This window comes from Jaculus jaculus, chromosome 12, assembly GCF_020740685.1.
Source record: "Jaculus jaculus isolate mJacJac1 chromosome 12, mJacJac1.mat.Y.cur, whole genome shotgun sequence".
Taxonomy (NCBI): Eukaryota; Metazoa; Chordata; class Mammalia; order Rodentia; family Dipodidae; genus Jaculus; species Jaculus jaculus.
The window spans coordinates 105,131,672-105,154,862 of record NC_059113.1 but is presented as its reverse complement, the minus strand read 5'-3'; the positions used below and the strand labels follow the sequence as shown (position 1 = coordinate 105,154,862).

The 23,191-nt window shown below is 44.7% G+C and overlaps 1 protein-coding gene across 4 annotated transcripts in view; it reads right to left on the bottom strand.

Moving 5' to 3' along the window:
* Positions 1-23,191, bottom strand: part of Rapgef2 (Rap guanine nucleotide exchange factor 2) — a 241,677-nt gene that overhangs the window by 127,919 nt on the left and 90,567 nt on the right. For all 4 annotated transcript variants that reach the window (XM_045131898.1, XM_045131902.1, XM_045131901.1 and 1 more), the window contains exon 4: positions 21,234-21,317. In XM_045131898.1, the coding sequence (XP_044987833.1) occupies positions 21,234-21,317 (84 nt within the window). The remainder of the gene's footprint in view (positions 1-21,233; positions 21,318-23,191) is intronic.

Genomic DNA, 23,191 nt, shown 5'->3' with positions numbered 1-23,191 from the left:
ACACACACACACACACACACACAAAAGATGACAACTGAAAGCTATGCAGGTCCACATCTGTCTAATTGCTAGCTCTCTAGCTTATGACACAAACAAAACAACCCTTAACCCACCAGCACATGGCTACTGAAAAGACCACTTGCAGCATAACAGATTGTTTTTAAATGTTTGTCTTCCTCCTAAGCATGGAATCACTGCTCCAAAACAGAGAAACAGCCCACATTTTCATTCCTTTAAATTTTTCACTAAAATTTTTGTATAGAACAAGTCAAACTTAAGAAATTACGCTAGTTCTTAATGTTGAAGTTAAAGCACATTTTACAGGTACGAACAGCATGACACTGGAGTACCATATACATGCAGGCCAGAGAAAACAATCACTCAGTGTCCCACGTCGTAGAATAGAAAAACATTCACTAAGACTTCAAGTTCATAGCCAGAAAGCACGCATGTCAGAATACAAAGTCTCACCCACCTAGTTTTTGTCAATTCCCACACAGGACGACACAGTGGAGCCCAACCCTAAGTTTCTGTGGCCACATTTTCTCTACCCAACTTGAGTCAAAAGCACTTTCTACCCATGCAAGTGCTCACCAAGAGGGAGGGACTGGGCACACCACAGCCTCTTCTCTTGGCCCCTCACCTTGTCCTCTGTGTGGGCCTCCACTTTCTTGCTGTGCACCAGAACTACTCGGCAGAATGCAAGTTCTCGGAATCAGAATGCAAGCTTGCTTCATATCAAGCTTCATGGCCGGCAAGAGAGCACATAACAGAAAAACGGAGACACAACAGGCAATCCCAACCCATCAAGCCTTTAAAATTGTGACGCTCCAAGATGACATTTTGTCATACCTTTATTTCTAGAAAATGATAGCTACTAAATTTTATTTTTCTCCTTAAAAGTCTAAGTAACTGATGATGGCAATGCCCCTAGACCAATATCAATTTATTTGTTTACAACTTACAAGAAAAAATTGATGCACTCCACTGACTATGTAGGACAGCTGCAATTAGGAAGGGAGGTGGGAGGCTCCTAAAGTAACTGCTAATGCCACTCACTTCATTCTCAAAAAGTGAACAGAACATACAGGAAAGTCAGTTGGAAAACTTGCTATAAGGCTGTTTAATCTTTTTTTTAATATTTTAACTCCACTCAAAAATGAACAGCTACTTAAAAATGAAATCATATCACAAATAACACTCAAACTGCATGTATGTGTATAAATTACAAACTGCCAAAAGGATAGATCCTAACTGGCAAGTGTTCCAGAAGTATTTGGAAAACAAGACACACATTTAACATCTCTGAAATTTATTCCAGCCATCATTACAAGCACACTTTAGCAGAGCTCAGCTCCAGTGTAGCAGAGACCCAGTGCTGAGCCCTTACTTGTAAAAGCAGAGCACACACAGAAATGACCGGGGAAGGCCTCGGGCTGTGCTGCCCCAGCCCCGCCCCGCCCGGTCACTCCTTGGTAGCTTGCTGAGAGAAGCACGGAGCAGCTGGCACGGTGAGCGCTGTGATTTCTTAAAGCTCTAACCTGCACCGTCTTCAGTCTCTTCGAGGGCCAGCACAGCAACGCAGCTGGCGTCTGCGGCGCGGTCCCCCATGGCCCCGCCTGGCGCGGGCAGTCCCCGCTGGGGCCAGCATTCCTTCTCCAGGCTCACTTCCTGCTTCCACGACCCTCCCACCGTGGGCTGCACAGTGTGCTATGCCTGGTGAACGGGCACTCGTTCGTTCCGCATACCAGCCCCGTGACCTCAGCAGCTGCCTGACACACAGTCTTTATCAATTGCTATTAATTCACGATCTACTTTTGGAAGCCAAGGGTGAGCAGGGAAACCCAGCAATGTCTGCCTGCTCTCCTGTGAGGCTTCAAGGTCAAATGCTCCAAGGAGCTTGAGTGGCTGAAGTCGGCAAAGCTGTGCTGAGGACTAGCTGCTCTCCACCGCAGATGCTTAAGCACACGCCAGCCCACCACGAACTTCACCCACGACAGACACAAGTGGGCAGAGCCACCCGAGTGGCTGGCTCAGCTTCCAGAAGAGGGTCTTCTTACCTCGCTCAGCAGCCACAGTGACCAGAGCAGCTGCTTCTCTGCCACAACCTACCCAGCCCGGGACAGTGATGTCTGTGATGACTACCCTGGGGTAGTGCACGTGTCCCCGTGACCGAACTGTGGGGAACAGCTCAGCTAAAGCGTCCTGTCAGCCCACACTGTGGCACAAACAGGTCTCTGTTGATCGCAGAGCTCTGGACACAGATGGCAGGGGACGGGTCTGTATGAAAGTTACAGCTCATGGCACATCTGCCATTCAGCATGTACACACCTTAACCAAAATGCCTCTGTTAACTGATCACCCGTGCACCATGCAGAGCTGAGTCAGGAAAGCTGAGCTCTAATCTTACCTACAAGCAACCTGGTTTTTATAAAACTCACAAGAAGCAAAATAAGCAACTACATTAAGAAATGACTGATGGGCTGGGGAGGTATCTTAGCAGTTGGAGGCACTTAATTGCAAAGGCTACCAGCCCAGGTTCAATTATCCAGTCAGTACCCATGTAAAGCCAGGCCCTGCTATTCCCATATTTCTTCTCTCCCTTCTCTGCCCCTCCCTCCTTCCCTCCTTGCAAATAAATAAATAGAAGGGTTTTTCAAAAGACATTTATCTATGTCTCTTATCACTTATTAATTTAAAAAAATAGCAGATGAATTAATGAATGATTAAGATTGGTCCTTAGAAAGTAGAAACCTAAATTTATCTTAAGAATGACAACCCATAAACATTTAAAAAAAGAATGAAAACCCAAACATCTGGTATTCTTTAAACACTTCTATGAATGCATAAGAACACAGCCATAATCACTCCACTCCAAATCCAGCATCTCTTCAGAAGTTAAAATAGCACTCTTGTCATTGTAAGACACACCTAGTCAAAAATTCAGGTCACTTTACTAAGATGTATTCACACTTCCTGTTAAAACAAGGTATTTCCAAATAAGAAAAGGAAATTCATCCACATATACAATTCCTTACAAAGATTTCAAGTAATCAGATGCCAATTTGTTTAATTCATCTGAGGGAAATAATGAACTTTTTAAAAATATTTATTTTCAGAGATGGAGAATGGGAATAAGTGAGAATGAGCACACCAGGGCCTCTTGCCATTGCAAACAAACTCCAGACAAATGCGCCACCTTTAACCACTGAGCCACCTTCCATGCTCCATGCCTGTGTGATGGGGAAATTACCGTTCCCTCTGATTTTACCAAGTTTCAAAGCTTCCCTTAAAAATCCTGTCATTCAGTGGAATGTTCTGTACTGAGACATTTCTATTATACCCTCCAAAGGGTCTATTGTGGAAGAGGTGGCAGAAAAAGATGTAAGAGCCAAAGAAAGAGTAGGGCTGCTTAGAATGCTGTTTTCTGCACAAAAATGGTCTTGATATTCATGACATCATAGTGACTGACACTACTTGCACAAGACCTTCATAATAGGAGGGAGAAAATGATGGTCCCACAACAGCAGAAAGGCCAATTGGGAAGAAGTTATTCAAAGGAAGGTGGATTTAGTAGGGGACAATGGGAGCGGTGGGAGGGAATTATCATGGTTTATTGTCTATGCTTATAGAAGTTGAAAACAGAGCATTTAAAAATGAAGGAGGGATTCAGTAGAGAGGTCATTTGGGAGGGGCAAAAGGGGGTGGTCAGAGGGAATTATGGTCATGGTATATTGTCTATATTTATGGAAGTTGTCAATAAAACATTTAAGAAAGAAAAAAATCCTGTCATTTATCATTTTAAAAGTTTAGGAATAAGCCGGGCGTGGTAGCACACATCTTTAATCCCAGCACTCAGGAGACAGAGGTAGGAGACCGCCATGTATTTGGAGGCCACCCTGAGACTACATGGTGAGTGCCAGATCAGCCTGGGCTAGAGTGAAACTCTACCTCGAAAAATCCCAAAACAAAAAAATAAATAACTGAGATAAATAAATAAAAGTTTAAGAAAAAAGATAAATGAAGGATTATATGGCCTGTACACAAAAATGACCCAAAAGAACTTATGTGAAAGGAAAAGTAATAGCCCTAAATAAAGACACATACCATGTTTATGGTCTGGAAAATCCAATATTGTGAACATCCCCAAATCAGTCCATGGAACAAATCAAATCCTAATAAACATTATTTTCAAAAACAAAATTTATTTATATATATATATATTTATTTATTTAAAAGAGAGGGAGAGAATGGGCATGACTGGGCTTCTTGACACTGCAAACAAATTGCAGATGCATGCACTACTTTGTGATTTGGGCTCTGAATGGATACTGAGAAATTAAACCCAGGCTGGCAGGCTTTGCAAGTAAGTGCCTTTAACCACTGTGCCATCTCCCAAGCTCCCTCAACAGGCATTCTTGACACAAGTAAGCTGCTCTTAAGAGTGCTTTGTTCTCCTCGCTGCTGTGTGCGTATGTGTATGTGCGTGTGGCATGAGGGGTGCACGTGCACATGTGCAGAGCCAGAAGAAGAAATCAGTGTTGCCCGCTGATGCAGGATCACTCACCCGCTAGTTTCAGTGTCGATTCCCCCTCACTGCTAAGGTCCAGGCATGTGCAGCCAGGCCTGGTTTTTTACATGAAACCTGGGCCGAATCACATCATCATGTGTCCGCAACACACAGCCCTGCCTGCTGAGCTGTCTCCCAGTCCCTAAACCAGCCTAACGTTTAGACAGGAAGACCAAGATCTAGAAAGGACTATGGCAAAGAACTATGTTGGCATTAAGCTATACAAATGAAGACAGTGTGGCACTAGTGTAAGAACCGACAAGCAGTGTAACAAGAGACAGCCCAGAAGTAGATCTGAGCAAATACTTTTACAGGCAAATATATTATACAACTATTTTATAATTAATTCCATAGCTTTGACATATGTATATGTCCTGTACACACATGCACATACACTCATGAATTATTTACTTATTTGTTTATTTCAGGGGGTAGACAGAGAAAGAGAATGGGTGTACCAGGGCCTCTAACCATTGTAAACAAACTCCAGACGTATGTGCTACCTTGTGCAAATGTTTTTACGTGAGTACTAGGGAACTGAACCTGGGTCATTAGACTCTGCAGGAAAGCGCCTTAACCATTGAGCCATCTCTCCAGCACCACAATCAATCAATGAATTAAAAAATATACTTTGTAATGAATTTCCCTAAAAGTACTGAATTCCATTTGCAAAAGTGGGAAGCCCTTACCTCCTATCACTTAGAAAAATTAAGTCAAAATAGATCTCAGACATAAACAGAGGAGTTAACATTATTACATTTCTAGGAAAAAAAGTTGAGAAAATTTATGACATTAAGTTAGAAGATTTCTTAAACAGGACACTAAAAGTACAAAACAGACAACAATTAAAAACAGCTTTTAGGGCTGAAAATATGGCTCAGCAGTTAAGGGGTTTACCTACAAAGCCAAAGAATCCAGGTTCAATTCTCCAGGACCCATGTAAGCCAGATGCACAAGGGGGCGCATGTACCTGGAGTTCGTTTGCAGTGGCTGGAGGTCCTGGTGTGCCCATTCTCTGCCCCCCTTTCTCTCTCAAATAAATAAAAATATAAAATATATTTTAAAAATAGCTTTCAGAAAGACCAATACATTAAGAAAAATACAAGCTGCAGACTAGGGAAAAACTTTTACAAGAGACAATCAACACAGAAATTGTTTCTCTAATGCAGAAAGAATGTTTACGACTCAAAACTAGAGAACGGGGGCTGGTGCGATGAGATAGAGGTTAAGGTGGTTGCCTGCAAAGCCTCATGACTCATGTTCAATTCTCCAGATCCCACATAAGTCAGACACAGCGGCACGAGGCCACACATGCACACAGGGAGGCTCAGCACGTGTCTGGAGTTCAAGTGCAGTGGCTGGAGGCCCTGGCACGCCAATTCATATTTTCTCCCTCTCCCTCCCTGCCCCCTTATAAAAGGTCAGCCCCCTTATAAAAGGCCAATCTGTTGGGCTTGCCTCAGAAGAAAAAAAAAAAATAGAGACCCCCCCAACTATTTTTTGTTAATGACCAAAAGATCTGAACTAATGTTTTACCAGCAAAGACGAGTGGGTGGCCCACAGCACAGGGGAGAGTCCTCTGGCTGGGCGCCACACTGCTCAGTGGTAGACCACTGCCTACACATGAGCAGCCCTCGATGCAATCCCAGAACAAGACAACACCATCACACAGCCTTGAGAAAGGCTGAGAAGCAACCAAACTTCTCACCACCTCTTATGAATGCAAAATTAGGCACTCTAGAGACTAGTGTGGCAGACTTCCTTGAGAGATCTGGGCTCCAGGAATCCAGGGCCTTCTGTGATGCTTGCTCATGGAGCACACTGTCCCCCTTGACCCCTAGAAGAGACATTCTGGGGTGGGGAAACGATGAGGGGATGCACATCACTGATCTAAGCGCTCAGTGTGCTTCCTCACTGCACACAGTGCCAGGGTGTTGCCCTCAGTACATCGCCAGTGTATTCTTAGGCAAACCAGTCAACCTCCCTGCGCCATGTGTTCTCCTCTATACAAAGGGAACAGCTCTGGCCTGGAGAGATGGCTCAGAGGTTAAGGCGCTTGCCGGCAAAGCCTAACAACCCAGGTTCAATCCCCAGTACACATATAAAGCCAGATGCACTAAGTGTCACATGCATTTGGAGCTCGTTTGCTGTAGCTGGAGGCCCTGGTGTGCCCATTCTCATCCCTACCCTTCTTTCCCTGCCTGAAAATAAATATTTTTAAAGGGAGGAATAAAGAATACTGTGGCAGTGCATAATATGGTTCAATGTATATTTACCACAAAACCTAAAAATTCCTTCCAAAGTATCCAATAAGTAATCAAAATGCAGTACCTACATAAATCCATGTTCACAACAGGAACAAAGTAGAAGCCAATGGAAGAACTATTTACAAATTGGCACTCGTGGAAGGTTAGCACTACCTCAGTTCCGAAGCAGAGTGAACGCGGACGGCTGGCGTCCACTTTATACAAGCACTAACCATGTATTGCATAGCCTGCCAAGAAAGACCAAAGCATGATTTGAAAGTTGTCAAAAATCTGTCCTATGGCCTTCTTTTTATTTTTTTCTTTTTTTGAAATCGGGTCTAGCTCCAGCCCAGGCTGACATGGAATCCACTATGCAGTCTCAAAGGGTCCTATGATCTTCTGATACAACTGTAGCTATCACCTTCTCCCCAAGTGCATTTGCCTTGTCTGTCTAGCCCTCCATCGACTGCCTTTCCCAAGTTGCCTTTCACATCCCTGGAGCTCTCGTGCTTGCACTGCATGTAAGTCAATAGCCCTAAACTCAAGGGCACTCACCCAGCTTACTTCCTGCAAATATGCAGAGCAGTCAAAGGCAGCACTCACTGCTCCACAAACAACCAAGTCCGATGTGTCCAGCCCTGCCTGACTCCCCACCTGCTCAAGCTGTGCCTTGACTTTCTACATTACTCTCCCACGTGACCATCACCTCTATCCTCACAGCAATACTGGCCAGGCTCTTGTCCATGGCACAGCAAAACCACTGAAATGAGGTCTTCGCGTCTGCTCTCAACTCCACCCAACCTCCCAGGAGTCCCCTCATCCCAGCAACCTGCCTTCAGACGTCACACACCTGAAAATCACTAGCCCCGCCAGAAAGGCTTAAGCACCATCCCAGATGTCATAAACCAATGTCAGCGTTTTGCCCATATTAACTGGTTTAAAAACTGCTACACCGATCTTTCATCATCTTGCCCCAAGTCTTTTTTCCAGCCATCATTACTGCCAAATACATGGATGGATCCAACCACTTTTCTAAGTAATGTCTCACAGATGCAGTCTTACAAAAATTAAAATCCATCCTTCCTGAGCTTGAATGGAAGCAGGTAGCTCTTCTCTACAATGCTGCAAAGACTGTCATTACTTTGTACACTGACACAGATCAGCAAAATAGATGTGTATGGCCACCATGCTGCTTTCACATACAAATAAACTTCACATCAAGGTTGGTAAAGTTCCTGTTGAGCGAAGGGCTATGAAACCTGAAACACCTGTTCACAGCTCTGGGATTCCGAGAATCACAGAAGTTAAAGTCAAGAGCAGCAGAGACAGCAGTAAACCGCCGAGATGACTGCACAGCTCTGAATCACAATGGCCATTTCTTGTCTAGAAACCACGGTGAAAGAAGAAAACACAGTGCATGTTTCATGTGCAGTTTTTCTAGAATGTCATATACATTCTATCATAGGGTGCATATAATAAGTTATTATGTATACAATGGAACTTTAATCTGTTTTTCCATTTGTAACTGAAATAAATGTGAATACTTAATACTATTTTCTAAATTTACCTTATGAGTCATAAAACAACAATAAAACACAGGAAAATGATTAACAGATTCTGACCATTGCTTTCATTTGTAAGTTAGGTAAACAATATTTAAGAAATCCAGAGGCCAGGGAGATGGCTTAGCAGTTAAAGGCACAAACTGACAAAGCCTGATGGCCAGTGTTCCACCTCCCCAGATACTCAAAGCCAAAACGGCACTAGTTTGCAGTGGCGAAAGACTCTGGGATGCACACGTGCACACATGCACACCCACGCACACCACTCAAAAATTAAAAGAAAAAAACAAAGTTATCTTAAAGAAGTTATACAATAATATACTAAACAGTTTGCAGCTATGAAACATGAAGGCAGTAAGACATCAATAAAATAAAAATAATCCTAGAATACCTAACTAAAAACACTTAGACAAAAGCATAACTAAAAATAGTTCTTATGAACATTCACTACCAGAAAGTTTATTTTATATTTAATTGCAAAAAGGTGAACCCTGTGAAACCACAAATGTGCTAGCAAAATTAAATATCTAAGGAAAGACAGTGCTGGTACTTTGAGCTTTTACATTTCTAATCAATAACAAAAGTTAAACACATTAAAATGCCCATTGATATCTAGACTGTTATATAAAAAGTTCTCCTATATATCTAGAATATTACTTCTTTTACTTATTTCAACAAGTGATTTTAACATTTTACAGTACACATAAAAAGTTAAACATGTAATACAGTCATTTTAAAATTCACACATAATTTTACCTATCAAATATATTTATAAAATATATTTATATTTCAACTCACAATGAAATAAAATACCCTATCTCAGAAATAAAGATACCCCAACTTCATGGAGTACTGATGACTGGCTTACGGATCAATCCCTCACTCCACAAATTCCTTAACTCTTGCTATTACCTACTAGAAAGTACGATACAAAGTCTGCCTCCTTAGAAACAAATGCAATTGTTCCATGCATCTTTTAGAACATACCTTGAATTCATACAGGTAACACAGCAACCCACTATCCCTCTAACCCCGCCTCTGAAAATCACTGCCACCAACAAGAGTTGTGAGCTCAGTCGCAGCAGTAGCAGGCACACAGTTCAAATGTTTCACACAGAAAAGCAGTGCTGAATTTCATTAACACTTGACAGATCTTAACACCTCTGTGAAATGTAGTAAGACTTTTTTGTAAGAGAAACGCAGTCACACAGTCATTCATGGGGGGGGGTTGTGAATGACAACCCCCTGATGCTCCAGCATCAGATAAAGGGGTGACAGAGACCAACTCCCCACACCTCACCTCCAGTCCTGCTCCTGAAGGATACTTACTTTAAGACACTACCAATGCCGGTACTCAAAGGACCACAAGAGCCCATATTTATATGTACAGCACATCTGTGATGGTGTAGTTATAGCAACCAAATTCCCAACCTGATCCAGCAACTGAATTCCCTCTCTGGAGAACAGCCTGGCTCTATGCCTCAGGTATCATCTCGGTATCACATGCTCTTTCAAGGATATTTTTCATACTAAAGCGTAAGGTTCACTAATACCCAAAGGAATTGTCGTACTATATCCCACTGTCTCTATCTCCACCCTCTGCTTGACTCCTTTAATGTAGAGATGGCTCTTATTTAGAATAGGACGTGTTTACATGCAATGGAAGCTAAATTTTCTCTTCTCAAGCCGGGTTCACATTTATTTCATCATTAAGAACCTTGCACACGCCATGGGAGTACAGAGAGTTGGGTGAACTTCAGGCAGGACAGACGGGAACCAGATGATGTAAGGCCCAAGAGAGGGTGGCTAAGCTGAAATGAAGGAGGTGGGAAGAGTGACCCGCAAGAAGACAGACTCCCAGGAATGTGGACAGCAGCCTGCCGCGGCCACTCCACTACTCACACCTCTTTACAAAGAAAGAGGCCTTGTGGCCCCGGATCCTGAAGACTGCACCCTGCCTATGGCAGCAGACAGCAGGAGGGGTAATCATCCTGCTTTTCTTCTCTTTCTACCTCGGGCTTTGGCTGCACATGTGACAGACAGCTGGAGCTGTATCGTGATGGACCCTGGACATGTATGCCATGTAAGCAGAGGAAGGACCAGGCTGTCACCCTCGCACAGGGGCCACCACCACACCACCCAGACCGACCACCCCAGGGATCTCACACCAGAGAACAATCAGCCCTGTAAGCAACACTAACTGTAATGAACGCGGTCAATGCAGCCTGGGGACAGACGCTCCTCCCGCGTGCTAGCTGCGCCGGGCCCTCTCTTCCCAGTTCTTCCTTCTCTCCACATTAACCTGATATGAAATCAATCATAGGTCACTGAAGAGATGTTTTGTTTTGTTTTTCAAGGTAGGGTCTCACTCTGGCTCAGGCTGACCTGGAATTGACTATGTAGTCTCAGGGTGGCCTTGAATTCATGGCAATCCTACCCTCCTGAGTGCTGGAATTAAAGGCGTACACTACCATGCTCAGCTAAAACATTGTTTTCTTAAAGAGATGATTTTGTTGTCACATTGAACATGGAATGATTCGCACTGGCAGGAATGTTATAGCAAACAGGCTTCCCAGGATGGTTGTCTCAGGTGCACAGCTGGGAGATGGAGGCAATGGCAACAATGAGATCCTAATTCCAGAATGACCGATGGGAGCAGGCAGGGTGAAGGTGTGCTCAGATCACTGCCACAGTGGGATCCCGCTGCGGAGCAGCTAAGGATAATGGAGGGCGGAGACAGACTTTTGATTTACCCTGTACTCACGATGCATATTTGCAAGCAGAGAGTGAGAGAGACAGAGAGAGAATGGGCACGCCAGGGCCTGTAGCCACTGCAAAAGAACTCCAGACGCATGTGCCCATTGTGCATCTGGCTTATGTGGGTCCTGGGGAAACAAACCTGGGTCCTTTGGCTTAGCAGGCAAATTCCTTAACCACTAAGCCATCTCTCCAGCCAATGTAATCTGGATCTTAAATTTGGCAGGGACAAGTCATTTAAGTTTGTTAAATAAGGGATCAAACAAAAAAATGTAATGCCTTTAGAAAAAAAAAAATGGTTGGCATGACCGAAGGAAAGAGTGAAAGTTGTTCCAGAGCTTGTGAACACAGCAGGTGGCATATCGCAAAGGAGTGGCAATAACGAGAGCTTTGTGTTGTTGCAATGCTAGGAATGAAACCCAGAGTCTCACATGCTAGATCAGCCTCAACCGCTGAGTTACATCTCCAGTTCTATACCACTTCCAACCTGGGAACTGGGGGAAGAGGGGGGCAGAGAGAGGGAATGGAAAAAAGATGTCAGAATAGAGACTTGGAAATATCTAGAATAGGTAACAGTTTGTCAAGAGCATTAGGCTGGGTAAAAATGAGAGTTCAATGGGGCACAGATCAGCTGACAGTGTTTGACAAGGTCCTAGATTCACTCAGTAGCACCGCATACAGAAACAAGCGGGCATTGTAGCACATGCCTGTCATCCCTGCACAGAAGCAGCAGACACAGGAGCATGGGAAGTTCAAGGTCATCCTCAGCAACATAGCAAGTTTGAGGCCAGCCTGGTATATATATGAGACACAGTCTCACTCCTGCCTCTCCTTGCTTCCTGCACAAAGAGATCAAGTACATTGTTACTGATGCTGCATTTCAGACATGAAGAGCTGGGGTTTCCTCTCACACCACAAGTTCCTTCACCTCCCTTTCCCTTTACTGCACATGATGGCCATGGATAATCCCCAACAAAGCCAAATCACTCCTTGTTCCATGCCTCTACAATCACAAATAGTAAACCGATATTCACTCCGCTTCATAACCTCTCTTCCAAAATTTCCAAATACCCATGATGGAATCCCCAAGTTAATACACTGACTTACATCTCTTATGTCAAACCTGGGGGCGAGGAAAAAAATAAAGGACTTTCATTCTCTCAAAGCTAACATGGGAGCCAAGCATGATAGTGCACACCTTTAATCCCAGCACTCAGGAAGCTGTGGCAGGAGGACCTTCATGAGTTCGAGGGCAGCCTGAGACCGAGTGAATTCCACGTCATCCTGGGCTACAGCAAGACCCTATCCCCCCAAAAAAGAAAACTGACATGGTTACCACACACATATTCTCACATGCATGTGCATTTCTGTTCCACCTACTTCTGCAAGTACCTCTCCTCTTGTTTGTACACTGGGTGAATCCCTCTCCTGAGTCATTTCCAACACACGACCCCACACCAGCGCCACCCTTCTTGGCTTTACAGCTCCTTGGCAGCCCCACCCATCGTGTTCCTCCTTAGGAGAGACTTCTTTGTGATGTGAGGGCTCTCTTTCCCTCCTCAACCAGCAAGCACCATCCCTGGCACTGGCTGCACAAGTTACCTGTGGCTTGTCAGCTACAAAGTCTCCCGTCCTGTTCTCAGATTACTGAGTCTCCCTGCAAAAGAATAGCCCCCTTCCTTCTGAAAACTTTAAATACTTGGCTTCAATGATATAAAAATAGGACATCCGTTGAGTTCACAGTCCAAGCAGGCAGGCACTCACTCACTCACTCACTCACTCGGTATGGTAGGGTGTGAGCGGGATAAAGTGCAGGTGATCAACCAAAGATGAAGGCCAGGATGGCACGGCTTGTTCACAATACACTGACATCAGGTTGTGATGACCCTTTTGGAAACACAACTAATAATGTAGGGTACTTCATTTTAGATGCTGGTTCTGGTACCTTAGCCCTCACATTTGGTGGTCCCTTTTGTAAACAACCATGATGAGATGTGACACTGAAACACTACACTCCCCTTTGCAGAGATGAGATTTTTCACATCAGGGTTTTTTTTTTTAAAAATTACTAAATGTGCAATACTCATTTTTGATAACTAGCTGCTAAACCTCATATTTAGCCTATAAAGTCAAATGTTTTGTAAAATAAAACACGTGTGCTGGTGAGATGGCTTAGTGGTTAAGGTGTTTGCCTGCAAAGCCAAAGAATCCTGGTTCTATTTCCCAGGACCCATGTAAGCCAGGTGCACAAGAGGGCACACACAACTGGAGTTTGTCTGCAGTGGCTAGAGGCCCTGGCATGCCCATTCATGGTTTCCTCGCTCTCTCTCAAATAAATAAATAAATAAAATATATTAAAATAAAACATGGGGCAGTCGGACCTTAAAACTGAGTTAGGAAGTGAGGAGACACAGTGGTAAACTGCCTGTCCCAGAAGAAGCTGGATTCACCAACGCTTGTGTGTGTGTGTGTGTGTGTGCGCGCACTTTAATTCTGTACACATCCGTTCACATGGGATTCTCTGCCTGACTACTGCCATTAAAAGACCACTGTTCCTGCAAAAATAGGTTACAATGAGCTGTGACACAATGCTTACACAGCACTGTACCAGCCTTCACTGACTCCACAACCTCCAGAGTCTGGCACCAACTTCTAAAAAGTCTCATGGTTTCCCTTCTATAGGAAGAAACCACTTTGAACAAGGCACCCATGAAGAAGGCTTTCTGGCAGGGAAATTCCAGGGGAAGGGAAGGGACATGAGACCAAGACATTTCTTCCTAAAACCTGATGAGAATGACTCTGAGCTGACCTGCAACGGATGTTCCCTCCCCCCTCCTCCAAGAACCACTTTCCCTTCTGAGGGGATCTTCCTTCACATGGCTGTGATTCTGCCAACCTATGCAGAATAGCTGCCAAACTGACATCCTCAAACCTCATTCTGAAACCACATTCCTCACTTCTCTTTATACCTTTTAGACATATTTAATGTCCACTCAAGTTACCCCTGTAGCATAATTTTGCTAATGATTTATTGTTAAATATCATACTCTATCATCATGTGGTGGTTTGAATCATATATCCCTCATCAAATCATGTATTTTGAAGGTCTGGTCCCCAGCTGATGGCAATTTGGGAGGCAGAGTCTTGCTGGCAGAGGTGTGCAGACGGGGTGGGCTTAGGGGTTGTAGCAGACATATTCAGGCTCACTGAGATAAACTTCTAGACCAGGCACAGTTATGGAGGAAGGGATTTATTGAAGCTTACAGATCCAGGGGAAGTTCCATAATGGCAGAAGAAGCTGGCCTGCCTTCACAGGCCCAAGCAGAGAGAGAGAGAAGTACAAGCCAAAAGCCACACAGCACAGCACACTTCAGGAACACCAGCTAGGCACACTTGGCATATCTTTAGATTGAAATCTGAAACCCACCACCATACCTTAAGATCCACCCAGTGATGCTGCCTCCAGCCAGGTGTCTGCAGATGCAAGCTACAAACAACTGAATAGATTGGGGGTCATCTATTCTGTTCAAACCACCACAGGGGTGTTGCAGGAGACCCGACTTGCCAGAGCTCAGCTCCCTTTCTTGCTACTGTTTCCTACTTGCTCTGGTACGATGCCTCTGCGCGTGCCATGCTGTCTCCTGCCATCATGGAGTGTGCCCTCGAGACTATAAGCCAATATAGGCCTTTCCTCCCATTGGATGCTTTTGGTCAGGTGTTTTATTCCAACAACAAGAAGGTCACTACAACATATCACAAGACCTACAGCAAATCTATACTCCGTCAGAAACACAGGTTTCTACATTCCTATAGCTCTTGAAATGCAATACGGAGCACTTGGGGCGGGGGGGGGGACGGGGGGGACGGGATGGTGTAGTAGACCAAGTGCTTGCTGTGTGAGCATGGCTGTCCCAGCCCAGCGCCTCAGAATCCGCACAGCTGGACACTGCAGAGGGTGAGATGACAGCAGACACAGTCCTGGCAAATGCAGTGGCAAACCGGAGAGGTCTGCTTCAAGGAAGCAAGGCAGCGGGCAAGGGCTGGTACCAGAGATGCCCTGAGACCGCCACATGTGCGAGGCATGCTCCTCCCGTACCCGCGCACACCTGAGTATGCACGGAGCTTGTAAAGCTGTCTAAACCCCCTACCACAGAAACAGAGCAACCCACCCACTGCTGAGTGCTCTTTCATTACCAGGCCTTCAAGTTCTCAGAGCACCAATTAGCTTGCGGTGCGGCACTGGCAGGAGACAGTGTGCCTGCAAGCCCAACTCAAGCACGCACTGGCCGCCATACGGAGCATGACGGGCACAGTACTCCAGCCCCTCAGGACTGACTGGAGAAACAGCTTGTTTCCTCCACTTGCCCTCGTTGCAGCTGCCGCTCTAATTCAAGACGTGACTACTGAGAGGGCTTTGGAACAACTTTAATTTCTAAAGTGTGGATACATTTGGAATTGATGAATAAAAAGCAGTAATTGTAAATGGACACAGTCAACATGGTTCAAATAAATGCTGTGCAGATTCCTTCCGACCTCCAACTTTGTCAATGTTGCCTGAGACAAAATTTACCAACACTCTTGGCTTTCCAACCAAGTCAGGCACTTTACAAACCTCACTTCTCACTAATGCCCGTGTGTTCTGCAAGTCCTTCACTTAGACGCTGCCCTCCGCTCCATGGAGACCAGACCCATCTTCCACCGTCACCGAAGCCAGACAGTGTCAACGCTGCCCGCCTCTCCCCCGTCTTCATGCATCACTTAGGCTCCTCATGATGTCTACGTGCTCTTTCTAACCACCTCCCCACAAAATCCCAGCTGAAAACCCACCTCCCTTGCTACTTCTGATTATACCACAGGGATTTAAACATCCCTGTCTACATAGGAAGGGTCTGCATGCACATGGTCTCTGCTATACCAATTACCAATGCATTGCCTATTAATTCAATGTGTCAGCGTAGTTTTTCCATGTTTCAGATACAACTACCTCATCATCCCTAACACCTGGCATGATTCCTTTAACCCTTCCAGGGCTTCATGTAAAGAGACCCAGTAGCATTCAATGCAAGTTTTAACTCATGTCTTAAAAAACATGGGAATTATGACTCAAAAGCTGAACTCCTCCAAACATGTTCTAACCAAGACAGGATGACACAAGAACATGGACTGGACCTGTGATAAATTCTGTGGTCAACTTGACCAGATTAGGAATAAAGTAACAGGCATGAGTCTGGGACAGAATTTCCAGGAAGGGTTGACAGGAGTATGGAAGACTTCCCCAGAGTGGGCAGCCCCTCTGGTGGTAGACTTCATACAAAGACACTCAGATCTCAGGGCCCTGTGCTACCTGCTACCCAGGCGACTCGCTGGTTGTGAATCTACCTACCCAGTTGCTGCCATCCTTCTGGGACTCTGGAAGGCAGCCTCACTGGATTTCCAATGTGGACTGAAGGCCAGTGGCTTGCTAGGAATTCACCAGGCCTCAGTGCCAGGTTGGAGCTGCTGAGGCATCCAGCCTTGAGACTGAGCTGCTAAAAACATTACCAAGAAACAATATCCCTGCTCAAACAACCATAGTAAAGGCACATTACCAAACAACTCTCTTCTACCCACCAAGATGACAAAATGGGGAAAGAAGGCAGGAAATCCTAAAATGCTGATTTCAATGTCAACTGAGGACTTCAATAAAGTTGATACAATCTGGATGCCTAATGACAGGTGTCAAAACAGCTCCTTGGGAGATGCAGCGATGACTGAAAGTGCTTTCTTGCAAAGCCTAACAGCGTGGGTTTGATTCCCCAGTGCCCAGATGCACAAGGTGGTGTGCACGCGGAGTTCATTCATGGTGGCAGGAGGCCCAAGGGCACCTATGCTCAGTCTCTCTCAAATAAATAAAAATGTTTTTAAGAGAACGAGTTCGTTGGAATTCAAAATAAGGGAATTATATTGAAGATACTGATTCAAAACTAACTTTTTGGGGGGGCGAGTTTGAGGTAGGGTCTCACTCTAGCCCAGACTGACCTGCAATTCCCTATGCCATCTCAGGCTGTCCTTAAACTCACAGAAATCCTTCTACCTCTGCTTCCCGAGTGCTAGGATTAAAGGCGTACGCCACAACACCTGGCTAAAACTTAACTTTTCAAAGTAAAATGAGTTGTGTCATCAGGAGAATTATCAGTTATTCTATAGATGGGAAACCCTATTTCGAAGTCTACAGTATGGTAGGTAGGGGGAATTGACTGAACTCGTTTCCTAAAAACCAACTTGGGGCTGATATTGGCTTAGTTCACTCTAAACCTCAGAATTCTCTGGAAAGAGAACTATAAATGAATCACGAATGTCAACCTAAATTTAGCATGGCACCAGTAGCCTCTTTCTTATTAAAACAACTCAAAACTTTTCCTAAGTAACAGCCTTCACCAAAGGAAACAAACAACCTTGCACAGAGCAAATGCCACCAGGTGCAACGTGAAGGAATCGCCTATATATAGCGTTGGCTTGTCCCTTAGTCTGAAGCACTGCTCCTTCATCCCATTAAAGTCCTGACTCGCAAGCCTTTGACATGTAGCCAGAGAAGGAATAACTTATGTCATCTTTTAAAATAATCAGAGTCCAATGTGCTCGTGAAACAGGCCTGGACTTCCAGTCCTCTTTCGGGTAGGCCTGCAGCTTTCTGAACATCAGGTTCCTTCAGTGGACTTAGAACAAGCTGTCACTTGACTGACAATGGCAGGTAGGAAGCCATCACAGGCTCCTTCCCACTCCAGGGCTTCCTGGATTATCTATTACGCAACAGAGTTATGCCACAATAGCGAGGTCACTTATCAGTATTCTTTAGCACACATGAATTCCAATCCACACTCAGGACAGCACTACTCATGATAAACATTAGGCTTTACCCTTTAGAAAGTTTAATGGACATTCAAAGTGAGAGTAAGCTTTTAGAAAGATGTTTTGATATGAAGCAATGTGTTTATAAACACATTCTTTACCAGTATAAATAGGATCATAAATTATACACAAAGATGTATAGAACTATACACAGTAGACTATTAAGAATCTTGAGTAAGCCGGGCGTGGTGGCGCACGCCTTTAATCCCAGCACTCGGGAGGCAGAGGTAGGAGGATCGCCATGAGTTCAAGGCCACCCTGAGACTACATAGTGAATTCCAGGTCAGCCTGAGCCAAAGTGAGATCCTACCTTGAAAAACCAAAAAGAAAGAAAGAAAGAATCTTGAGTAAGCCAGGTGTGGTGGCGCACGCCTTTAATCCCAGCACTCGGGAGGCAGAGGTAGGAGGATTGCCATGAGTTTGAGGCCACCCTGAGACTCCATAGTGAATTCCAGGTCACCCTGGGCTAGAGTGAGACCCTACCTTAAAAAAAACAAAAAAATATATATATATATATTGTTTTTCTCTGATACCCAACGACAGGAAAACAAGCCAGACAGAAGCTCTGAGGGTAGCATAACAGGTCGTGTGTTTGAAGTACAGCATTACTCGCCACTTTGCCCTGCTCTGGGACACAGAATTCCTAGACTTACTCCTAGAACTCAGGGGCTCTACAGGCAGACTTCCAGGAGGAGCAAGTATCCTGTACAACCCAAGAACCCTGATGCAGAAGATGGGAAGTATTAATTGCACACTTACTGCATGCAAAGGAGACGAGTAAGATTGAGTGGTTTAATATAAAACAACATGTTTGGGCTGAAGAGATGATTTAGCAGTAAAGACACTTGCCTATGAAGACTATAGACCCAGATTCAATTCCCTAGAACCCACGTAAGCCAGCTGCACATGGTGACTCATGCATCTGAAGCTCATTTGCAGTGGCTTAAGGCTCTGGCCATTCTCTCTCTGCCCCTTCCCTCTCATAAATAAATAAATAAGTATTTAAACAATAAAATGTAACAACATGTTTAAGTAGTCCCTGCCAAACCAAAGGCAGCTTGGAACCCTTCGCTGTCTGGGTCTCCTCATTTTATACTGCACTGTCAATGCTAGGGTCACTAGGATTACCACTACCAGTACTAGTCTTACTGCACTTACTGTTACTAAAAGAACAGTGAGCCGGAGCTGGATCGACAGTTAAAAGCACGTGCTTGCAAAGCCTACTGGTCTGTGTTCGATTCCCCCCGAAACCATGTAAAGCCAGATGCACAAAGTGCACATGGGTCTGGAGTTCATGAGTGGTGGTGAGAGACCATGGTGCATGCCCATACTGTGTGTCTCCCTCCCTCCTCACACATAACAAAAATATTTTTTAGAAACAGTAAATATTCTTTTCTTCTTCACAGGACCATTTTTTTCAGGAACATAAAACTTGCCAGTGTGAGCCTGGAGATGCAGAGGGACAAGGAGGCCTGAGAACTGAGCACACTTTCATCTGTTTGAGCCTGCAGGGCCGCCTCACCCCTTCTTCTGTGGGCACGCCCAGGCCAACTTTAGTCTGTAATGTAAAACCATCTCTGCCTAGCTCTTGGACTTTGGCTCTGACTTTTTATTTTTAAAATAACTGTTTACATCTTTAAAAGGGAATCTTAACCCTAATCCTTTCATAATTACTTAACCAAAATATAGTTAAATATGTTTGTAGAAGAGCTGGATGGCAAAAAGATGAGATCACTATGCTTTAATAAATTTAATCAAATAAATATTTGGTAATATAAGATAAAAAATGCTTGGTTAAAAACTTTAGTCTGGGGCTGGAGAGATGGCTTAGCGGTTAAGCGCTTGCCTGTGAAGCCTAAGGACCCCAGTTCGAGGCTCGGTTCCCCAGGTCCCACGTTAGCCAGATGCACAAGGGGGCGCACGCATCTGGAGTTCGTTTGCAGAGGCTGGAAGCCCTGGCGCGCCCATTCTCTCTCTCTCCCTCTATCTGTCTTTCTCTCTGTGTCTGTCGCTCTCAAATAAATAAATAATTAATTAAAAAAAAAACTTTAGTCTGGGGGAGATGCACCCCTTTAATCCTTGCACTTGGGAGGCAGGGGTTGGAGTACTGCTGTATGTTCAAGGCCTCTCTGGGATAGAGTGAGACTCTCCCTCGAAAAAACAAACAAACACACAAAAAAGTAATTTGTGGGCTGAGGAGATGACTGATCAGATATGGCAAGCACAGTATCAAAGCGAGAGATTTGTGATGGGCTGGAGAGATGGCTCAGTAGTTAAAGGTCCTTGCTGGCAAAGCTTGCAGGCCTACATTCAAGTCCTCAGTACATACTTTTACATAAAAACACATGCACAAACCGACACATGCAGCCACGAGAGCCCTGGCAAGTCCATGCCCATATACATAAATACTCTCTCTCCCTTTCTCTCTCCTTCTCTCTCCCCTCTCTCTCTTCCCTCTCCCTCTCCTTCCCTCCCTCTTTGTCTCTCTCTCTCTCCCCCCAACCCCTTGCAAGTAAATAAGATGTTAAAGTTATTTGTGAGAAAGTCACAATTACAAAGAAAAAAAAAGCTGCTCCTGACATTCAGTAGCCAACCTTAACAAAGACAGTCATTTTTAATAAATCTTTTCTGGTCACGGGTGCCTGAATCAAAGGTGTGCACCTGCCCTGAGCTAAGTCAGTCAGGTTATATCCTAAAGAATCCAAAGAAAAGACATGCATTGTAGTCAAATGGCCTAAGCAGCACGGACACAAGGTCACAGATCAAGAGTCAGCACGTTCGCACCGAAGTCACAGAGAGGGAGAACAACCACCTTGGCGCCCGCAGACCGCTCGAAGCAGCCGCGCTGAGAGAGCAGATGGCCTGAGGAGCAGCGCGTGGGCACCGGCCCCCCACCCCAAGATGCTTGCCGCTCCGGCCACTCCATTTGACTACTTCCTGCCCTCGGTTATGTCAGCAGTTTTTTGCCCGATGAACAACAGTGTCCCCAAACACAGCTGACACGTCGAGCCAAAAATCTGCATGTCATCAGGATGGGATTTTTCTTGTCCTTTGCAGAGGATGCTAGATCAGGAGTTAGTTACATCAGAAAACAGACATTTCTTCTGACTACCAACTGCAAAATGTTCTGAAAGAATTCATCACTGAAGATGACAACAGCTAAGTAAAACGCTGAAGCCCAAAGTTCACTACAAGAGTGTCTAGACATACCTGCTTCTGGGAAGGAACATGGATTCCTTAATGAACACGGACCCCGACAGGAGGATGTACCAGCAGGTCCCGATGTCATCAGGGCTGAAAGACAAGGCAACACAAGTCAGGAGCACTCACCATCTTAAAACATCTTAAAAGTACTTTAAAAGTATGTAATTTATTATGCCACGTTTAAAAATTATATGATTTACCAAGGTCAAGACTAATTTTAGAGGCTGGGAGATGACTCAGCAGTTAAAGGCACTTGCTTGCAAAGCCTGCCAGCCCAGGTATGATTTCCCAGGACCCATGTAAAACCAGATACACAAAATGTGCATGTGTCTGAAGTTTGTCTGCAGTGGCAATTAGGCCCTGGCATACCCATGCCCCCCCCCAACACACACACCCTCTCTCTCACTCACTCTAATAAAATATTTTAAAAACTAGTTTGGGGCTAGAGATATGACTTAGTGGTTAAGACACTTGCCTGCAAAGCCTAAGGACCCATGTCAGACCCTCAAGATCCCACGTAAGCCAGATGCACAAGATGATGCAAGCGCACAAGGCGAGGCATGCACACTAGATGGAACATGCATCTGGAGTTTGATTGGAGAGGCTGGAGGCCTTGGTGTGCCAATTCTCTGTCTCTCTCTCATTTGAAAATAAAACAAAAAAAAAAAACTAGTTTCATCTTTTTAAAGGGAGGTTTTTAATTTTTTTTCCAATTTTTATTTATTTGCTTGTGTGTGTACATACACATATGTGCATGCCAGGGTCTTTTCCTGCTACAAATAAATACTCATCTGAGTTTATGCCTGGGGAGTTGAAGCCAGGCTAACAAGCTTTACAGCAAGCACCTATAACCAGTGAACTCTTTCCCTAGGCCTCTAATTTTTTGTGTGGGGCCTCATGTAGCCCAGTCTATTTAATATGTAGCTGAGGAAGACCTTGAACTAAGGAACCTGCTACCGCCTCCTGAGCGCTGGGACAACAAGCACGCACAAGCACACCTGGCTTATGTGGTGATGGGGACTTAACTCAGGGATCTGTGCACACGAGGGAAACACTCTACCAAGTGCGTTACACCCTCATCCTAGTTTAGCGCACGCGAGATAAGCTCTCTACCAAGTGCGTCATCTTGTGCATCTGGCTGATATGGAACCTGGAGAGTCAAACCCAGGTCCTTAGGCTTCAGAAGTAAGTGCTTTAACTGCTAAGCCATCTCTCCAGCCCCTTCCTATTCTTTAAATATTCTAAAACCCATTATAAGCTAGAAAAAAATCCCCCTCCTCATTCCTACAGAATTCACGTTGACTTACTATTCTGAAGTCCTTGTTGCGATCTGCCCCTGTCCCAATCCATTGTGTTTAGTCTCTCAAAACCTCAACACCACTCCTTGACTACCAGAGAGAGCCTGCACCAGAGTTCGTATTCATGCCGGGGTGGCTGTTACCAGGGAGCAGACCAGACCCACTTGTGCTTGTTTGAGATGAAACTGAAGTTGTAAGGACAAAGCTCTGGGCTACAGCAGCAACAACAGCAGGTGTTTCTAGAATTACAAAGTATCAAACCAGGAATGGGAGTGCATACCTGTGACCCCATCACTCAGGAGGAAGAAGCAGGAGAGTTCTAGGACAGCTGGACTACACAGTGAGACCCCTCCTCAGTTAAAAATAGAGGAGCTCAGAGTTACCTTGTCTTATTTCAACCGTATGTATCTCTTCCCAAAACTGTCTTAGATTACTGAATGTTCATTCTCTTCATCTTTTCTCTCTCACAACCTACAGCCGGCTCACTAAGCCACACCTCACCTCAAGGACTCTGAACAAGCCTGCTTCTGAACAGTGTGTTTTCTCCAGTAACAGATCATTTATCCTTCAAGTTTCCCAGAGCTATGTCCTATGGATTGCTGAGAATCTTTCTAGCAATGTGAACCACTTTGTGCACATTCAAAGGCATCCATTATTTATTTTAGG